Source organism: Labrus bergylta, chromosome 13, assembly GCF_963930695.1.
Source record: "Labrus bergylta chromosome 13, fLabBer1.1, whole genome shotgun sequence".
NCBI classification, from domain to species: domain Eukaryota; kingdom Metazoa; phylum Chordata; class Actinopteri; order Labriformes; family Labridae; genus Labrus; species Labrus bergylta.
The window spans coordinates 15,183,016-15,199,448 of record NC_089207.1 but is presented as its reverse complement, the minus strand read 5'-3'; the positions used below and the strand labels follow the sequence as shown (position 1 = coordinate 15,199,448).

The 16,433-nt window shown below is 38.8% G+C and overlaps 1 protein-coding gene across 1 annotated transcript in view; it reads right to left on the bottom strand.

Annotated features, from left to right (window-relative positions):
* pth2ra (parathyroid hormone 2 receptor a) overlaps positions 1-15,873 on the bottom strand; it is a 71,742-nt gene extending 55,869 nt beyond the window's left edge. The window contains exons 1-4 of the mRNA XM_020647845.3: positions 15,315-15,873; positions 5,713-5,818; positions 2,169-2,282; positions 465-586 (exon numbers count right to left, since the gene is read on the bottom strand). Coding sequence (XP_020503501.2) covers positions 465-586; positions 2,169-2,282; positions 5,713-5,818; positions 15,315-15,437 — 465 coding nt within the window. The 5' untranslated portion in view covers positions 15,438-15,873. The remainder of the gene's footprint in view (positions 1-464; positions 587-2,168; positions 2,283-5,712; positions 5,819-15,314) is intronic.
* Between the last annotated feature and the right edge of the window lie 560 nt (positions 15,874-16,433).

Below are 16,433 nucleotides of genomic sequence, written 5' to 3'. Positions count from 1 at the left end.
GTTACCCTGAACAGGAAAAGCGGTAAAGATAATGGATGGATGGATTTTGTTCCTAAGTTTCCGTCTGAACTGCAACAAAACTGTTTGGTTGAGTCACTACAGCGGGCTAGTGGGTGGCAGCATATGGAATGACTTGTTAATGTCCTCTAAAGAGGCTGATATGAAACCATTTCATCAAACCCATGCATTTGGCAGAAAACTGCTTTTGAACAGCTGTGCACTGACCAGTACGCTTAAAGGGTGAGATTATCTGATGTGAATTTGAACCTGTCCTACACTGACCAACTTTGCAAAATATGTCCTTAAAATATTTCTGTATTGTTCGTAGACTCCACATTAATTAATGTCTGATGATATTAACAGCTTTGACTGCTGCATATGCGAAGAATCTGTGGCTGCATATCTATCCATATAACAAAAAAAGTATGTGAAATACATTTGACAAGCAAACAAGTCATACTTACTCTCCCTTCCTCACCGCTGGGCTGCAGGAAGCGCAGACACTCTGAGTAGTTGGTCCATGTTTTGTTCCAACGGTCCACAAACACCCAGGAACCGTTGACGTCACACTTCCTGTAAGCATGACCTGTAACAACACACTTTGACATGATTCAAGACGTTTACAACACACAGAAATGAAAAGGTGAAACTCTCGGCCCTGCAGTCCTGGTTAGCAAGCACAGGTTATTATAATTATTTAGGCTAACTAGACCTCTCCTCAGGACTGTGTGAGTGTGCATTAGAGAACACTTGATTGATGTCCCCCTGGCCATGTCAGAAACTGCATACCAGTAATTATACTTAGTATGACATCTCATTGAGTATGTAGTGCATTTCTTATTAATAGTATGTCATTTTGTCTATGCAGGAAATGCCCAGATTTACAGATTGAGCATAATTGTAATGAATGATGCATGAGCTCACTCATCATACTCAATCCCCCCACAATGCATTGTGTCTCTTCAGACTAACCAATGATTGAGCTGAAAGGCCAGCAAGCAGAAAAAAAATAAAACAACTGTACTGTCATAGGTTTTATAAGTGGTCAAATAATATTGAAATAAGAATGAATTTGTTTTCGTTTCGTCATTTACATGACCCATCCCACGTAGAATTATTCAGACACAATTGCTGAAAGTCATCCAGCCATCGGCAAAAAAGAGAAAAACTAATCATAGTGAGATGTAATGCCACATGGATGGAGCTCGATGCAAAAAAAAAAGGTGAACCTTGAGTTGGCTTTCAGGCACTGATGTGGAGTTGATTGCTTTCTGTTGGACAAGCAGTTGCAAAACATCAGCTTGTGTTGGCTTGTTAAATTATCGGTGTAATGTAATATTCTCAGGTAGCTTGCAGTGTAGGTACAAGTAGAAAAGACACCCAAAGTCCTGCAGTATGCGTGTGCTTCTTGTATCGATGAGCCTAGGAGGAGGGGCCCAATTTGAATGTTGTGTTTACAAGCTGTAAAGAACTCTAGCTTTAAGGATTGGGTAAAGCCCACTTTCTATCATTTTAACAAATCTTTCTCACAGATGAAAAGCTCGAACAGGGGTGGAGGGTTTCAGGATAAAGATAGGGCTCAAAATAGTCTGACCTTATGATGACAGGTTTAGCTTTTACATTAATGCTACTGAGCTTGACACCGTATCAAAAAACCAGTGGAAAAGAACACACTGGCGAGGATGAAGCTGCTGTCTTGCATGACAATGATTATTGGCCCCATGATATACTATAAATGTCATCTCCTCCTACAGCTTGCAATAGTTAATTTTATGGATGGATGGATAACAATATCCATCCATTAACAGTTAACAGTGCATGCTGGCTCACTGTCTTACTGGGACTCTTGAACAGCCATCATTAATGTTATTAGTATCACCTGTGCCTCTTCTATGACGGCTCAAAATATCTGAAAAAAGTGTTGGTGCAGGAAGTCCAGCTACCTTCCGTTGTAACTCCTCACATCTTCCACTTAAACATAAGTATGTATAATTTTTCAAACCGTGTGTACCATTTATTAAGAATTGTTAAAGTAAATATTACTGAAAATAGAAAAAAAATTGTAAAGTCAGGCTAAATTTCATCCCTCCATTTTATCTGTCAGGTTTCTGTCCTCTAGGTCTCAATGCTATTCACTGTGCATGTGCAAAGAACTTTTGGCCTTTAACCTTTGTGGTTGAAGTCATAGATGTATGAAGGGCAGGGAACCTTGGTAACCAGTCCAGGGGTGCCGTGGGGCCAACAAATAAGACCATCCCAGTCAGGAGGGCAGATGTCATCCACTGAGAGAAGAAGAACAGTGAGAAGATGTCAGGATCAGGAGACATGGTGATACTTCAGCTTTAGTGTCATTGACTAAGGTCTGTTCACTCTTCTTTGCAATTTGAGACCACAAGCTCACAACTGGAGGTGCCTTACAGGCGGACAAAACGGAAAATATTGATCTTCATGTTACTGTTGATTTACGGAAATGTACAGCCTAATCCTGGGCCTGCTGATATTACAAGTTGTAATATGGAGGGAGCCCCAGGATTTTATTCTCCTGCTGAGCACGGACTGGACTCGGTTTTATTCATTTGAATGTGCGCAGTTTAATCTCTAAATTTGATATGATGCGTATTTGGGCACATTCAACTGATGCAGATGTTATTGTTTTATCTGAATCATGGTTGAGTAAATCGGTTATGGACAAAGACATTAGTATTGAAGGTTATAATGTCTTTAGGACTGATCGACCTCTGTGTTTTATGTCTGTAACTCTTTGTTGTGCTGCTGCCCCTCTTGGCCAGGACACTCTTGCAAATGAAGTTCTTAAACTCAATGAGGTTCTCCTGGTTAAATAAATGTAAATAAAAATAATAAATAAAAATGTATGTACGCCAACTTTTCTCACTTTAAATCCGGTTGCTGATGAACTTAAAATGATGCAATTTACTGAATGTCAAGTGTGTTAGTACACAAATGATTTCTAATCAGTATGTTAATGTAAAATTCATTTGTTATCACATTGCCTACCATCTTCATTTTAATTGTGCCATAACAACCCCTGACATTCACCTCTAGTTAGAAAGCAAATATGTGTTTTGACTTATGCTGATAAACAGTATTGTTTATACAATTAACCAAGAATAAAGAAAAAAACTACTTCTATGACCATGTTTTGCAAAGGCCAGCAAGTTACAACTTTGAAGGCCAGGTTGTTAAAGTAAAGACCTAGTAATAGGATGTGCTGTCATAGTGCTCAACTCAGCTGAAAAGCTAAAAGGTACGTGTGAAATAAGAGCTCCAACTCTACTGACTTTCTCATCTCCACACAGCCGGCTAATTAAGGCTCCAATGTGAATGTCAGACTGTTATTTCTTTACAGCTATAGACGGACCACAGGGTGCACGGAGTACGTGGAAATTTGGGAGTCATTGTTGGTTGTGTCCTTTGACTGATATGATTTTTGCTTTTGTGTGCTGCAGAAGAGGAACCTGCTGTAAACCAGTTTTAACTGAGCCTGTTTAACTGTGACTTTTAATCATCTCCTGTATAATAACATGTAATGAATAATGTAAGAGAAATAGATTATGTAATGTTTACTCTTAAAATGTCATGATTCTCTTTCTGCTGCTAGAGTGAAGAAGGAAAGAATCTTCCAACCTGCAAGTGGCTCTTTACTCTCAAAGACATCTCAGCTCAAAAGACAGTTCAATTGTGCTCAAATGCCAAAACAAAGCATGTACGCTTTCTTTAAAAATGTCAAGAAAATACTTTTAACCCGTATTCAATTCAGTCCAGCTTTATTTATAGAGCAGATTTTAACTACAGCGGTGTTCACCAAAGTGCTTTCCTGTCCACGATAAAATAAAAAAAAGAATAACAAAAAGAAATTTAAAAAAAAAAAGAATATAGATATATATATATATCTTCAATAGAAAAGTCACAACATAAAAATGATAACAGGCAGGTGACATGTGACAGTGTAAAGCAGTACATGTAAATACAGGTAATTACTGACAGGGCTCCTGGAGAATAACACCTGTGGGCACAAGGGCTGCAAAGTGTAAGGTTTTATAGAAATGCTCGGGTCAGGAGAACTGGGGAGTGGCAGGAAATGAAACTAGACATTAAAAACTACAAAATGAAACAGGAAACACTTAAGACTAGATTCAGGAATATAACATATCAAGGGCAAGAGGTTGGTCAAGAGATGACACAAAAAGGCAAGAATTTCAAAATAAAACAGGAAACACTAAATACACACACAGGAACATTCAGAAACACATGGAAGGAAAAGACAAAATAAACATAAAACATAAAGAACTACCAAAAATGCATTCTAAATATAACTAAACTAGAACACCTGACAGTCTGCCAGTGGGTGAGTTAGGTCCACAGTGTATGTCCCCATAGACTGACCTGATCAGAGAGAACTGTCTACATCTAGAACTAGTAAACCCACGTTTTCAGAACTAGACGTTTTTGTAAACTGGGTGCTGTAGCAGGATGAGCAGATAAAAGTAGTACTTTCATAAATTGGAGACTAAAGTTGGACTTTGAGTGTTACTTCAAATATTGAAATTGAAAAGTTGAAAGTGCATCTTTCCACACATTTCTCTATTGTTTGCTATTTGACTGAATTGGCAAGGCAGCACCTGCGAGCAATACAAAGTCAGACAAGTGCGATGATTTGTTTTCCCCTCAGGGTGTGTGGGACATAATTGCACACTGGTGGTTTCATAAGCTTGAACTGTCTGTTGCAATGATGAACACAGCACAGGCTGCTGTAAACATTTTCTTTTTAAAATAAGAAGAGGACCGAGAAAAGTTTGGAGCCTTTTTTTCCAGTTACTTTTTAACTTTTTCCAACAATAACGAGAAACAGCACTTCACACTCGTGTTGGTTAACCATGCACTTACCCTATGAACTCAGAAACGTGCTCGGACTCACTCAGTCAATTTCACCGACTTAGAGAGCGGCAGAAGTACAAACTGTCTTGGCAGAAGAATATTCTATTTCATTTGTGAGGCTTCATGAATTGAACTGTTTCAAGTGTTACTGGATTCTGTCACAACTTCACTGTAGTTTTTGTTGGATGCATTTTGTGGGATTTTAGAGGGATTGCAGGCCTGTGAGATTTAGAAAAAAAATAAAACATCAAACACCAACATTTGTATGTGACCTTGAGGTTTGTGGAGAGGTGTGACTGAGTCGCAAAATAACAAATCAAATTCTACTCAAAAATTTGACACCCTGTTTATTTTTTCACTCCGTAGTTGGACGCCATCAGAGTTAAAGCTGACATTAACAACTCTGTCCTTTAATACCGTTTGGATAACTTCATACTCCAGCATTAAACAGCCCATTTTAACCAAGAAAGTGTTTTAGTTGGCTAAGAAAACTTGTTTACATCATTCTTAAGGCCCCTCCTCTTAATATTTATTTGTTTTCGTTCAAATTGAAATTATTCATACCAGATGTAATGAAGTTGCCTTTATTTAAACGATCAGTGCTCTTACTTAATGGGCTGTTAAACAAATCAAAGTAACTGAACCATAACCTTAAGTTCCAACAAGTCCTATCATTAATATCATATAAAAGAAATTGTACATTTTATGCTATTTCAGCACTCTGAATGACAATCAATCCATGGAAAAATGGAAGAAACGCAGATTAGAGAGAAAACAGCAGGATTGTGTAGCATTTCACAAACACAAGCTTTTTACCTGTGGACCCTGGTTCAATGTTGGAGAGGTTCTGGTAGCATTGCAGTTGTATTTCATAAAGGATGTACATCTGCTCCTGTGCAGAGAGAGGACCATCAGACCCCATCTGTGAAAAACAACAAACAAGAACAGGGGTGTAACAAAGCACAACTTGTTACACTTTTTAATTCACAAACAACACGCAACGGTCAAGTCTTTAAATTTTACTTTGACATTACACCTATTCTCATGAGAATCAGGTGTTAAATCATTCTGGGGCAGCAGGGACTCAACTCATTATCTACATGTGGAAATAATAGAGCTCAGTCAGGAAGGGAGCACAGAGTACAGCTCTGCACAGCACAGAGAGGAGATTACTGCAATATTTTTCTGTTCTTCAAGCCCAGAGCAATCAAAGACTTTAATTTGGACTAATGATATGTCCATGGATTTCATATTTTATGCATTAATTTTCCACTCACTCATTAATACCTTGGGATTATTTCTATTGTTCATCTTTGATTCACTTTACCAACTATTAATGTTTGTTAGGTTCAAATACTTTGCTCAACTTTTTGGACCCATTATTTTTGAAGTTTTCTTCTCCATTAATCACGGAGCAAATCACACACATTTAATCTTTACATCGGTTCTAGTCTACTTTCTGGAAATCTGGACTCCTTTATATATGGGGACAATATGGGGACAATAGTGATCCTAATAATTACCGACCAATATCCAACTTGACCTGTCCGTCAAAAAACCTGGAATCACTGGTAAAAGGTCAACTACAAATATTTCTCTCAAATGTTTTTGTCTTAAACCCTCATCAGTCAGGCTTCAGACCTATGCATAGTATCTGCTGTCACTTGTTGTCTAAAGCGTTTGATACCGTAGATCATGGTCTTGTCATTCAGACACTGTGTAAAAATGGTTTTGTCTTCCAGCACTTGTAAATGGAACTGCCTGTCTGATAGATTACTACAGTGTGTAAGGCTGGAACTATTAAATCTGAGTTTTTGTCAATAACAAGCATTTCCACAGGGGTCAGTTCTGTTCTATCTTGTTTAGAATCTACATCAACAATATTGTTTGTCTATAAGGGACTGTGGCTCAGTTGGTAGAGTCAGTCTTCTCATAACCAGAAGGTTGAGGGTTTGATCCCCAGCTCCTGCAGCTAAATGTCTAATGTGTCCTTAGGCAAGAAACTTAACCCCAAGTTGCTCCCGCTGCTTCATCAGTGGCGTATGAATGGGATTAGATACTTCTGATGGTCACTTTACATTGAAATCTCTGCCTTCAGTGTGTGAGTGGGAGAATTTATAGGTGTGACCTACAGTGTAAAAGCACTTTGAGTCATTGGAAGCCTAGAAAAGCGCTTTACAAGCTCAAGTCCATTTACCCATGTACTCTTCAGAATGCAGACAGAATATCAGGAGGTGACAGATACCATCTGAAAATATCAGCCGTTATTAATGTTATCAGCCAGCTGTTGGTGTTTTTTCATTGGAAAAATTAATAAAAAATCTAAGTGACAAAAAAAAGCTTCCTCTTTGAATACAGCAAATACATGCAAGGGCAGCTCAGAAAAAGAAAAAATAACATCACGTTCTTGAGTGTCAAGGCTCCAGACTGTCTCCACATATTGTGGATGAGTCACTGACTACCCTGGACTGATTTAACCCTTTATTATATATATCATAGAAATGTCAAAGTAATACTTACAGACTCACTGATACTTTATATCAGTAATACAGACATGGAATTGTTTTCCTGAGCACTGGATAGATTTGCATGACTTCTCTTATACAGTAATTACTGCAGCGAAGTTACCACCTATTCCCAGCAGACAGTTTTTGGCTCCACTCTTAACTGAGTGTGGCTGTTAACGAATTAGACACCTTTTGCAATGAGGCAGATTTGCACAGAAAGGGGACAGTTATTCCCCAAATTACTGCTTAAAGGCACAATGCACAACCAGCACCGAGACACTGTTCACTATGCAGCCTGCGTGTGGTGAGAATTACACAGTGTCTTTTTGATTCATTTGCACAGGTTAAGCAGGTGCAGAAGCAGAGCAGTGGTTCAGTGAATTAGACCCAACGAGTGCAAAATAACATCCACTGCAAGCAACTGCAGAAAAATATTAAATCGACGGTGGTGTATCTTGATTGTGCACTTTGAGCCATGTCCCATCTGTTAACATGGAGGCGGGGTTCGTGACCAATAGTGCAGTCATGAGAAGGGGGAGCTCTTAATCTTTTGGCTTCACTTAAAATGAGTCATGCCGCTGTCCATCCTTAAAAACAGACTATGGTTTAAGCATGAATCCAGAACACAAGAGTCTATGTTGTGTTGGAAAATCAGAGAAGAGAACACATGCCATCCCCTGATCTGTTATATCATTCTATGAACATTTGTAAAAAGTCTTTGTTGAGCACATCTATGAGGCAAACTGAGTTACCTTCACAGACTTAACATATTCATGATGAACATGCTCAATAAGAAAAAGAGAATGAGTGTCTTTAAATGTCTTCAGTTTACCTTAGTTCAATAATTAGTTAATAATTGCTCTTCCTATCTCTAGTTTCTACTGAAGCTTTTTGACTGGAGCAGTTACAGCAGGACTGACACTGAGTCTATGCCCAGAAGTTATAGATATCAGGGAAGCTCTAATACTGAAAAAAATCAATAATTCCTTGAAGCACAGGACAGAATGCTGATACTTCATAAGCTACTATCTTTGAGCAAACCACACATGATGATCAGACACGTAACACACTCAAGGCCCCAGAATCAAACCAAACTAAATCAAATAGAAATAATGCTGCTGGGTAACAAAATCCTGGTAGCAACCACAGTTAAAAAATGAGCTACTGGACAAACTGATGGGCTGAATTATTATGAGACGGGCCTGTGTAGTAAGATAAGAGAAGAGGAAGAAAGGATGAGAAATGAGTCTGAAGAACAGTTTTAATTACAGAGATGAAATAAAGTCAAGCTATAGTTTCTTCAAAGGAGGAATGTGTAACCTTTTGATCCAGTAGATGTCAATCTTGAGCTCAAGCATTAAACCAAAACAAATTGCTGTTTGGCGACACCTCCACTGTTCTGAAGCCTCCAGCGGCACACCTCCAATCCCTCTCCAATCACAAGCACAAAGGAGTTATCAATTAAACACACAATTAAGCACCAAGAAGCGCAAGTGGCGAACTAAATTGTCCTTTGCTCGAGCTGCAATCACCTGTGGCCTGCATTGTTGTGTTAGCAGGCTATTGTTAGCACATATGACCAAGATCTATATAGAAGCGAGAAGTGATCAGAATTCAAATGATAAAGCTAATTTGAAAATGAAAATGCATTAACAGAAATGCTTTTTAACGTTCAGAATATGGGTGTATTATTTGACTCAAAAATAAAATGATGATTGCATTTTAGTTTTCAACTTCAAAAATGCACATTCTTTGACTAAATTAAAATCAAGAAGAAAATGACATTTGCTTTTTCATTTTCAAAAAATGCCCTGCTAAATTTGTATCATAATTCAAATGACGTTGCTAATTTTAAAATGAAAATGCAGTAACAGAAATGCGTTTTCATTTTCAGAATATGGGTGCATTATTTGACTTATATTTAAAATTAATATTATATATTATTGGAATCAGCATGTCGAAAAAAAAAATTGGAAATCCTCATCAGCCAAGTAAAATTTGCAATCCGCTCATCACTTATTCTAAAGCTTTATATTGTTTTTCAGGCAGCTTTTAAAATGATGCAACATTCTTGAAAAACAGTGTCCATCAAATGAACTTAAGTATAATCTTTCTGAAATGTTACATGATATATAAACAGTAAGGTTAAGAGTCAAGCAGTACACATCCTTTTCAGGAAATATAATATATGTTTCCACTCTTGTACCAGTGACACAGAGCAGTTCCTGCCTCACACATCCATTCTCTTACCATGACCCCTCCTTAGCCCTTTGTCCAAAGTAAAGCATTTTTTGAAATGATGTAGTTGTTGTAGTAAAGAATAGGAGTTAATGTTTATACTTTAAAGAAAACCTTCAGGGCGCCGATTAGAGGCGTGACTTCTGAACGTTTAAACAATTAACGTTTAGAAAAACACAAAACGTTAAGTAAAATCAGCAACCGTTTAAATGTTAATTAGTTATTTCCCACATTTCATTCCCCACTCTCTCTCTCTCTCCCAGATTTCTGACTCTCTCCATTGTCCTCCTAGCTCTACAATAAAGCCCAAAAACACATCTTTAAAAAAAAGGAAACCTTCATGCACACAAATAACACTTGAAGATACTTTGCATTCAAATGTAGAGATGTGTTTCTTGCCCTCGCTGAGAGATCTAGGATCTATTCAAATGCAAATATTGAGTTGCCTGAGGACTTCAATATGTGACTTCAAAGGAGTAGTTCAGGTGCTAATTTAGGTCATGTGTTTTTTCATATTTTCATGTTCACCAATGAACCAAGAGCCTGTTGAGTTTAAGGAGCATACTTTTCTTCCAACCTCTGCTGAAATGATAATTAAGACCCTGGCTTTAACAGGCCTGAGGACCTGTAGTCAGCCCACGCTGTATGAAAAAGCGAGATAAGAGAGGCAACATGTGGGAACCGAGGGTGGGGGGGAGATGTTGATAACACCTGCTATGTCGGCACAATCGGTGCCATGGATATATCATTGAAAAAAACAACATGCTGATTTTTCGAAACATTGAAATGAACAAATAACTTGCTCAATGTCGATCAGATGAAGCAAAAAAGGTTGGGTAGATTAAAAAAAAAACTAGCAGGGCAGCGAAGTGATGATGAAAGACAAATATAAACTCAAAAACAGCAGACACAGTGTCCTGAAACAGAAGCAAAAAGAAAGGAAAAACTGTGCTATATTTGACAAGGCATCATTTATGACAGCTCCATGTCCCCATACATGATGAAACAACGGACCAATTAAGATTTTAATTCCAGCAGCTGTCAGTCTAAAAATCATTCAAAACAACACAGACAGCTCATTGTAACCTGCATGCCATGTTCAATGTCAACATTTCCAATAACCAAAAGTGCCTACATTCCTACACTGCTCCTGCTGCGCATGCTTTGTAGCACCCATTCATACTTTTTGGAAGACTATGCACTTCGTTCTCTTCTCATCATCTGGTCACATCTGTCCAATAGCACAGGTACACTGCTCTGTGTGTGTGTGTGTGTGTGTGTGTGTGTGTGTGTGTGTGTGTGTGTGTGTGTGTGTGTGTGTGTGTGTGTGTGTGTGTGTGTGTGTGTGTGTGTGTGTGTGTGTGTGTGTGTGTGTGTGTGTGTGTGTGCCCACCAGTGAGTATGAAAGAGAGATAAAGAGCTTTGTATTGCTCCACTTCCATTCTAAAGAGATAGGAGCATTGAGGAGGAAAAATGTACTGTTGAACGCAATACACACCACTACCCACAAGGTGGCAGCAGTGCAGGTATGTCCCATAAATTGAAACATAAAGAACGAGTCAAGCATCATGGTATCAGAGCGTGGAACATTTATTAAAGTAGACCAGAGCAGAAGACCAGACTAGCATGAGTCTGCAGTTTTTGAAAGATATGCCTGTCAGTGCATAAGGTGTTGTTTGTTTCGGATGTGATGTAAAATGAATCTTTTCCAAAGGTTACCTTAGCGCAATGCTAATTCTGTTAGCCAGTTAATTCAATTCAATTCAATTCAATTTATTTTGTATAGCGTCAACTCATAACAAGTGTTATCTCAAGACACTTTACAAAAAGCAGGTAAAATACCTTACTCTTTGTCTGTTAACATTACAAAAGAGCAGGTAAAAAAGACCTTACTCATTGTTATGTTACAAAAAGCAGGTAAAAGACCTTACTTATTGCTATATTACAAAGACCCGGCCTATCCATCATGAGCACTTTAGCAAAGCAGCAAAAGTTACAGTGGTAAGAAAAAACTGCCTTATTAAAAGGCAGAAATCTTCGGCCGGATCCCCGGCTCATGACGAAACAGCCTTCACAGGCCTAGACTGCGCCGGGGTTGGAAAGGGATAGGGGGAGAGATGGGATACGATGCAGGAAGAGGGATAGGGAGCAAGGGGGTGGGGGGAGGCAGACCGTCCATCAACAATCCAGTGGGGAGGCCGGGGGGGGGGGGGGGGGGGGGGGGGGGGGGTTGTTCTGGCAAGTTAATGCCTTTTTCATGTGTGTGTTTGTATCAAGCTAACAAACTAAAATATACATCACGGTCCATCTTTGAGGAATTCTGCCCACACAGGAGAACAATGCACCAGCTGTCACTGAGTATACCAACCAATTAACATTATTTACATTAGAATATCAAATACAGAAAAGTTTACTTCTCGAATAAGGAGAGCACACATGAAATAACAAAAGCTGAGTCAGTCACAGACATTCTCCAATCCACATCCTCATCAGGCCACTTAAGAAAAAAGAGTTTGCACAGAGCAGCTGTTGTTTGTGCAGTTTTATAATGAACAGTTGTTACAGCTGCAGGCTTCAGACTCAGTGTGTTAAAGGACACTTAAAAACCTTGACATTTCTATTGCACCACAAGAGTCCTAGATAAAATGTACTAAGAACCTTTCAATTTCCATTTTCAACCCTGAACTGCATGTCATGTGACTTTACTTATAGTCAGGTACTTTCACAGTGTGGCAGGGGTTCTTTAACGATTACCCCTGGCATTAATTTTTCACAGCAGAGCTACAAATTTAACAGCTTTTTGCTGTATACATCTTTGTAAAGGGAAGACTTAGCCTTTATTGATATTCCCATACCGACCTTAGTCCCTCACTGCATGGGCAGGCTATCGTAAGCTAAGGCTCATTGTTGCTTCTCTCTGTTGCTCTCACAGTATTCACTGCTGCACACATAAATGCAAACACAAAATAACACACTAACACACACACAATTGGTCCTCCTGCTCTCTGCCTGCAGCGCACATACATCTCTCTTTTCAACTGCTTGCATTTTGACTGACATATAAGACAAACAATGGGGGAAATAACTTGAATTTTCAAAGTCTGACAGCCCACCACTAACATTTTCCGCCTGTTCTCATAACCTTTAACAAAATTACATTTCGTCAGACTTTTGTTGATTGAAGATTTTTTTTAAGGCTCGTCAACGTCTCGTCTTCCATCAAGGGAAAATGGTCATTGATGAACATTTATGCAAATAATTTCCGTCAGTCATTAAATTATTAGAACCTTCAAACACAGCTTAAGCTGACCAATTGCTAAACAGCACTCCACTCTTCTGTCTGTCTAATGTATGTAGCTCCATGCAACAGCGAGTGACATAATAATTGAGCATGACGACGAATCGCTAATTCAATTTGTTGCCAACACTTTTATTCACAGCTTATTCGATTCATGGTTGCAGCCCTATCTGCATGCAAGTGCAGCTACCACATTTTAAATTTCAACTTGAGCGAACAATCTCTTCGATGCTTTGTCATGAAAGCCGATCAGCGATAGGAGTCCTGACCTTCTTGAACGCATAAAATATAATTGATCTGAATTCCAGTTAAGAAACAAGCTAGCTTTTAACCTTTTACAAATCTGTATCATAAGGCTGTCAACATTTTTTAATAAAAAACAATCATTCAATCGAACCTAGGAGATGAAGTTCACATTGAAACAGTAAAGAGCCGTTCACATTCAAAATATACAGTCTATCGGCATATCAGGCCATCTGAAGTAGTATACAGTTTGATCCAGCAGAGGGCGCTCTCAGCAAAACTTGACAACTCTCCAAGCTGGCTCACAAATATTTGTGTTTGCCAGGTAGGGCTGGGCGATATGTCTCACGATGCTCGGGTGGTGTAATTTCAAATTTAATTGCATCAAACTTTTATCGAACGTTTGTTATATTTATTATGAGAAAAATTAAATAGCGATAATTATTGTTAACGTTTTATCACGCAGTGCCATGAACCTCTGTGCACTCGTGAACGCGTGTTGTCGTCGGCAGGTTATATTGTAAATACAAAGAGAGAGGGCACATCTTCAGTGGATGCAATAAACCAAGAAAATATGACATTTACTTTGCAAACATATCTGTGAGGGCACAGCGAACTATGCAGCACACAGAAAAGGAAGTATTGGCTGGAAGTTGTGAATCACCAACTGCTCGCTACACCAGAATTATAGATAAATTGTCCATTGTTCCCGAGGAATATATCGGCATCAGCTTTGGCAGACAGTGATAGCTGAATTAATTCTGAGACTGCAATTAGCCAAGACCTTCCGCCTGCAGCATACTGCTACACCTTCACCCAGTACCGTCCTCTTCTAACACCATGCACAAATACCAAAGTGAAATCATCCACCAGCAGCCCACTGCCCTATGCAGCCTGACTCAATTTCACTATTTGTCAGCTGTCAACCTGATACCAGCTTAATCAAAACTTAGTTAAAAGTAAAAAAAAAAATCAAAAAAATACTTTTTTCCTTCTCATGAAGGAAAACATAATATTGTGCATCAGATCAAAAAATGCCACTGATCAGCTCAGAAAGTCTTAAATGCAAGAAACAAGCCAGAGCCCAGATCCTTGTTCATACAGGGAACTAATGATCTATGCACACAGCAGAAGAGGAAAGTGGCATCCTTGTAAAGTTGTGCTGAAGAAAGATCAAGAATGATCAAAACGTTTCTTCCTCCGTCTAGAGGAAGTTCATTTTTTTTTCCCACACCGGTAAATGTTCAAAACATGAAAGTACATTCGCATACAGAAGATGTAGACCTATATGATTGTTAACAATGTCATACTTTAGAGTTGTAGCTAACTTCTGCATATGAGAAATTAGGTTTCAATTTCGTATACCCACCAAAAAGATTTTTGATGGGGAGGGTCTTTAAGATGATATAATATACAAATCCACATCACTCTCATGTTTGTGTAATCTGCCTTCATCCATTTCCCTCAATCTTACTGACTCAGATGTTTGGCTTTAAACGATGTATTGATTCAGCCATAGTGTCAGCTGGAGCTATTGTCACACAGGTCATTATTCAACTACCATATTTACAATTTCATGGCATCATCATGTTGCTATTAATTGCAGATTTTGTTCACACTGTGTCCCTTCTATTTGTACCTTTTGTGGGGGGGTTTTTGCTGAAAGAGCTGTCCGTGGTGCTGATAATGCATGAGGCTTTCCTGCTGACAATTCAAAATGACACAACAGCAAATATAAAGCTTCTTACGCTCTTGTACTACTCAGCCATTCACATAATAACCAGAATAATAACCCTGACAGCCTAGTGATTCATTTTTTAGAATTTTACTCAGCCAAGCCTTGTGTTATACTTTTTCACGTGAAGCTCATCACTGCCAATACCCAAAAGGGAATCGTTTAAAATCTAAGAATTAAGTATTTATACAATTATGACAAGTGTAAGGAGACAAACACTTCATAGCACATTTATGAAATATCACTGGTCTTGTCAGATTGTTGCACTGTTGTGTGCATAGTGATACTGTAGATAATATTAAGTTGAATCAATTATTTCACGAGGGGGGAAATCGGGTGTTGTATTACTTTATAATAGAAATTTTCCTATTTAAAAGTGGATTTAATGTTTCCTTACCTGTGCGTCAACCGAAGTCCAGCACAAGAAAAAGTTTATGAATGATATCCACACAAAAAAGGTCACACTTTGTCGGTCTGTCTTCATCTCCATCAGGAAAATCCACAATCCGTTCATTCGCATCCAAGCAACCTCATTCCCTCTAATCTCGAAGCGTCATGTCTAAGAGCCTCACATTTTTAAAAACTTTCATCACAACTTCTGGTCCAAAAAAAAAAAAAAAAGAGCTGCCAAGCGCAGTAGGAAACATATGGCAGTGTACTTCATCAGATTCCAAATTTCCACGTGGTTTAGCCATTCAGGTCCTGCTCCTGTAAACTCAGAAAGGTTCTCGGATCCGAGTGCCGTGCCATCTCTGTTTCTGCAGAGCAAAAAGTCAGGCAAACACTGGAGATATCTGTGCTCCAACAGAGGCGCGAGGGGAGGCAAAGTGTGCTTCACCCTCACGTGTGATCCTGAATCATCTCCTCAGCTTGTGCGCAACCCTTTGGCACAGCTTTGAAGGGCGCGTAAACGCTGCCTTTATCTTCCTTGCGCTATACGCCACCGTGTGCTTATGATGCTCCCTCACCTCGCGCATCAAATTCCTGACACGCGCTGTTGAATTGTTGGATAGGATGCTCACCGTTTTTTGCGTCACGAGGTTAGAAACGTTTTTTTTCAGATATGTCTCTATTGTACATTTAATTTTGTTTTTGAATAACGTCTTTAAGTCAATTGTGAATCATCCAAGCCTGAGTCTAGAAGGTCATTTATTCCAAAATGTGTTTTTGCCACCACGCTGGGGATTTTAAATAGCCTATCACAAAAGCAGATCAAATGTTAACAAAAAAAAATTAAATTAAAAATAAATGATTAGACTTCCAACTATGCATTTTTGCTTATGAAATGACAGACACACCTGCAAACAGAAACAGGAAAGCATAAGATGTCATGTTTGTGATACAACAGCCTAATTAAAGACTGCAGCTGGAATTTTTTCCCACCTTCTGTAAACGCAACACAGGCAAAATATCAACCTACGGAGATGTTTGTTAACACACTAGCTACTTACACATTCTGCACCAGAAAGCCAGTGGCCGGACTTTGATTCAACGGCAGGTACACTGGTCATTTCTG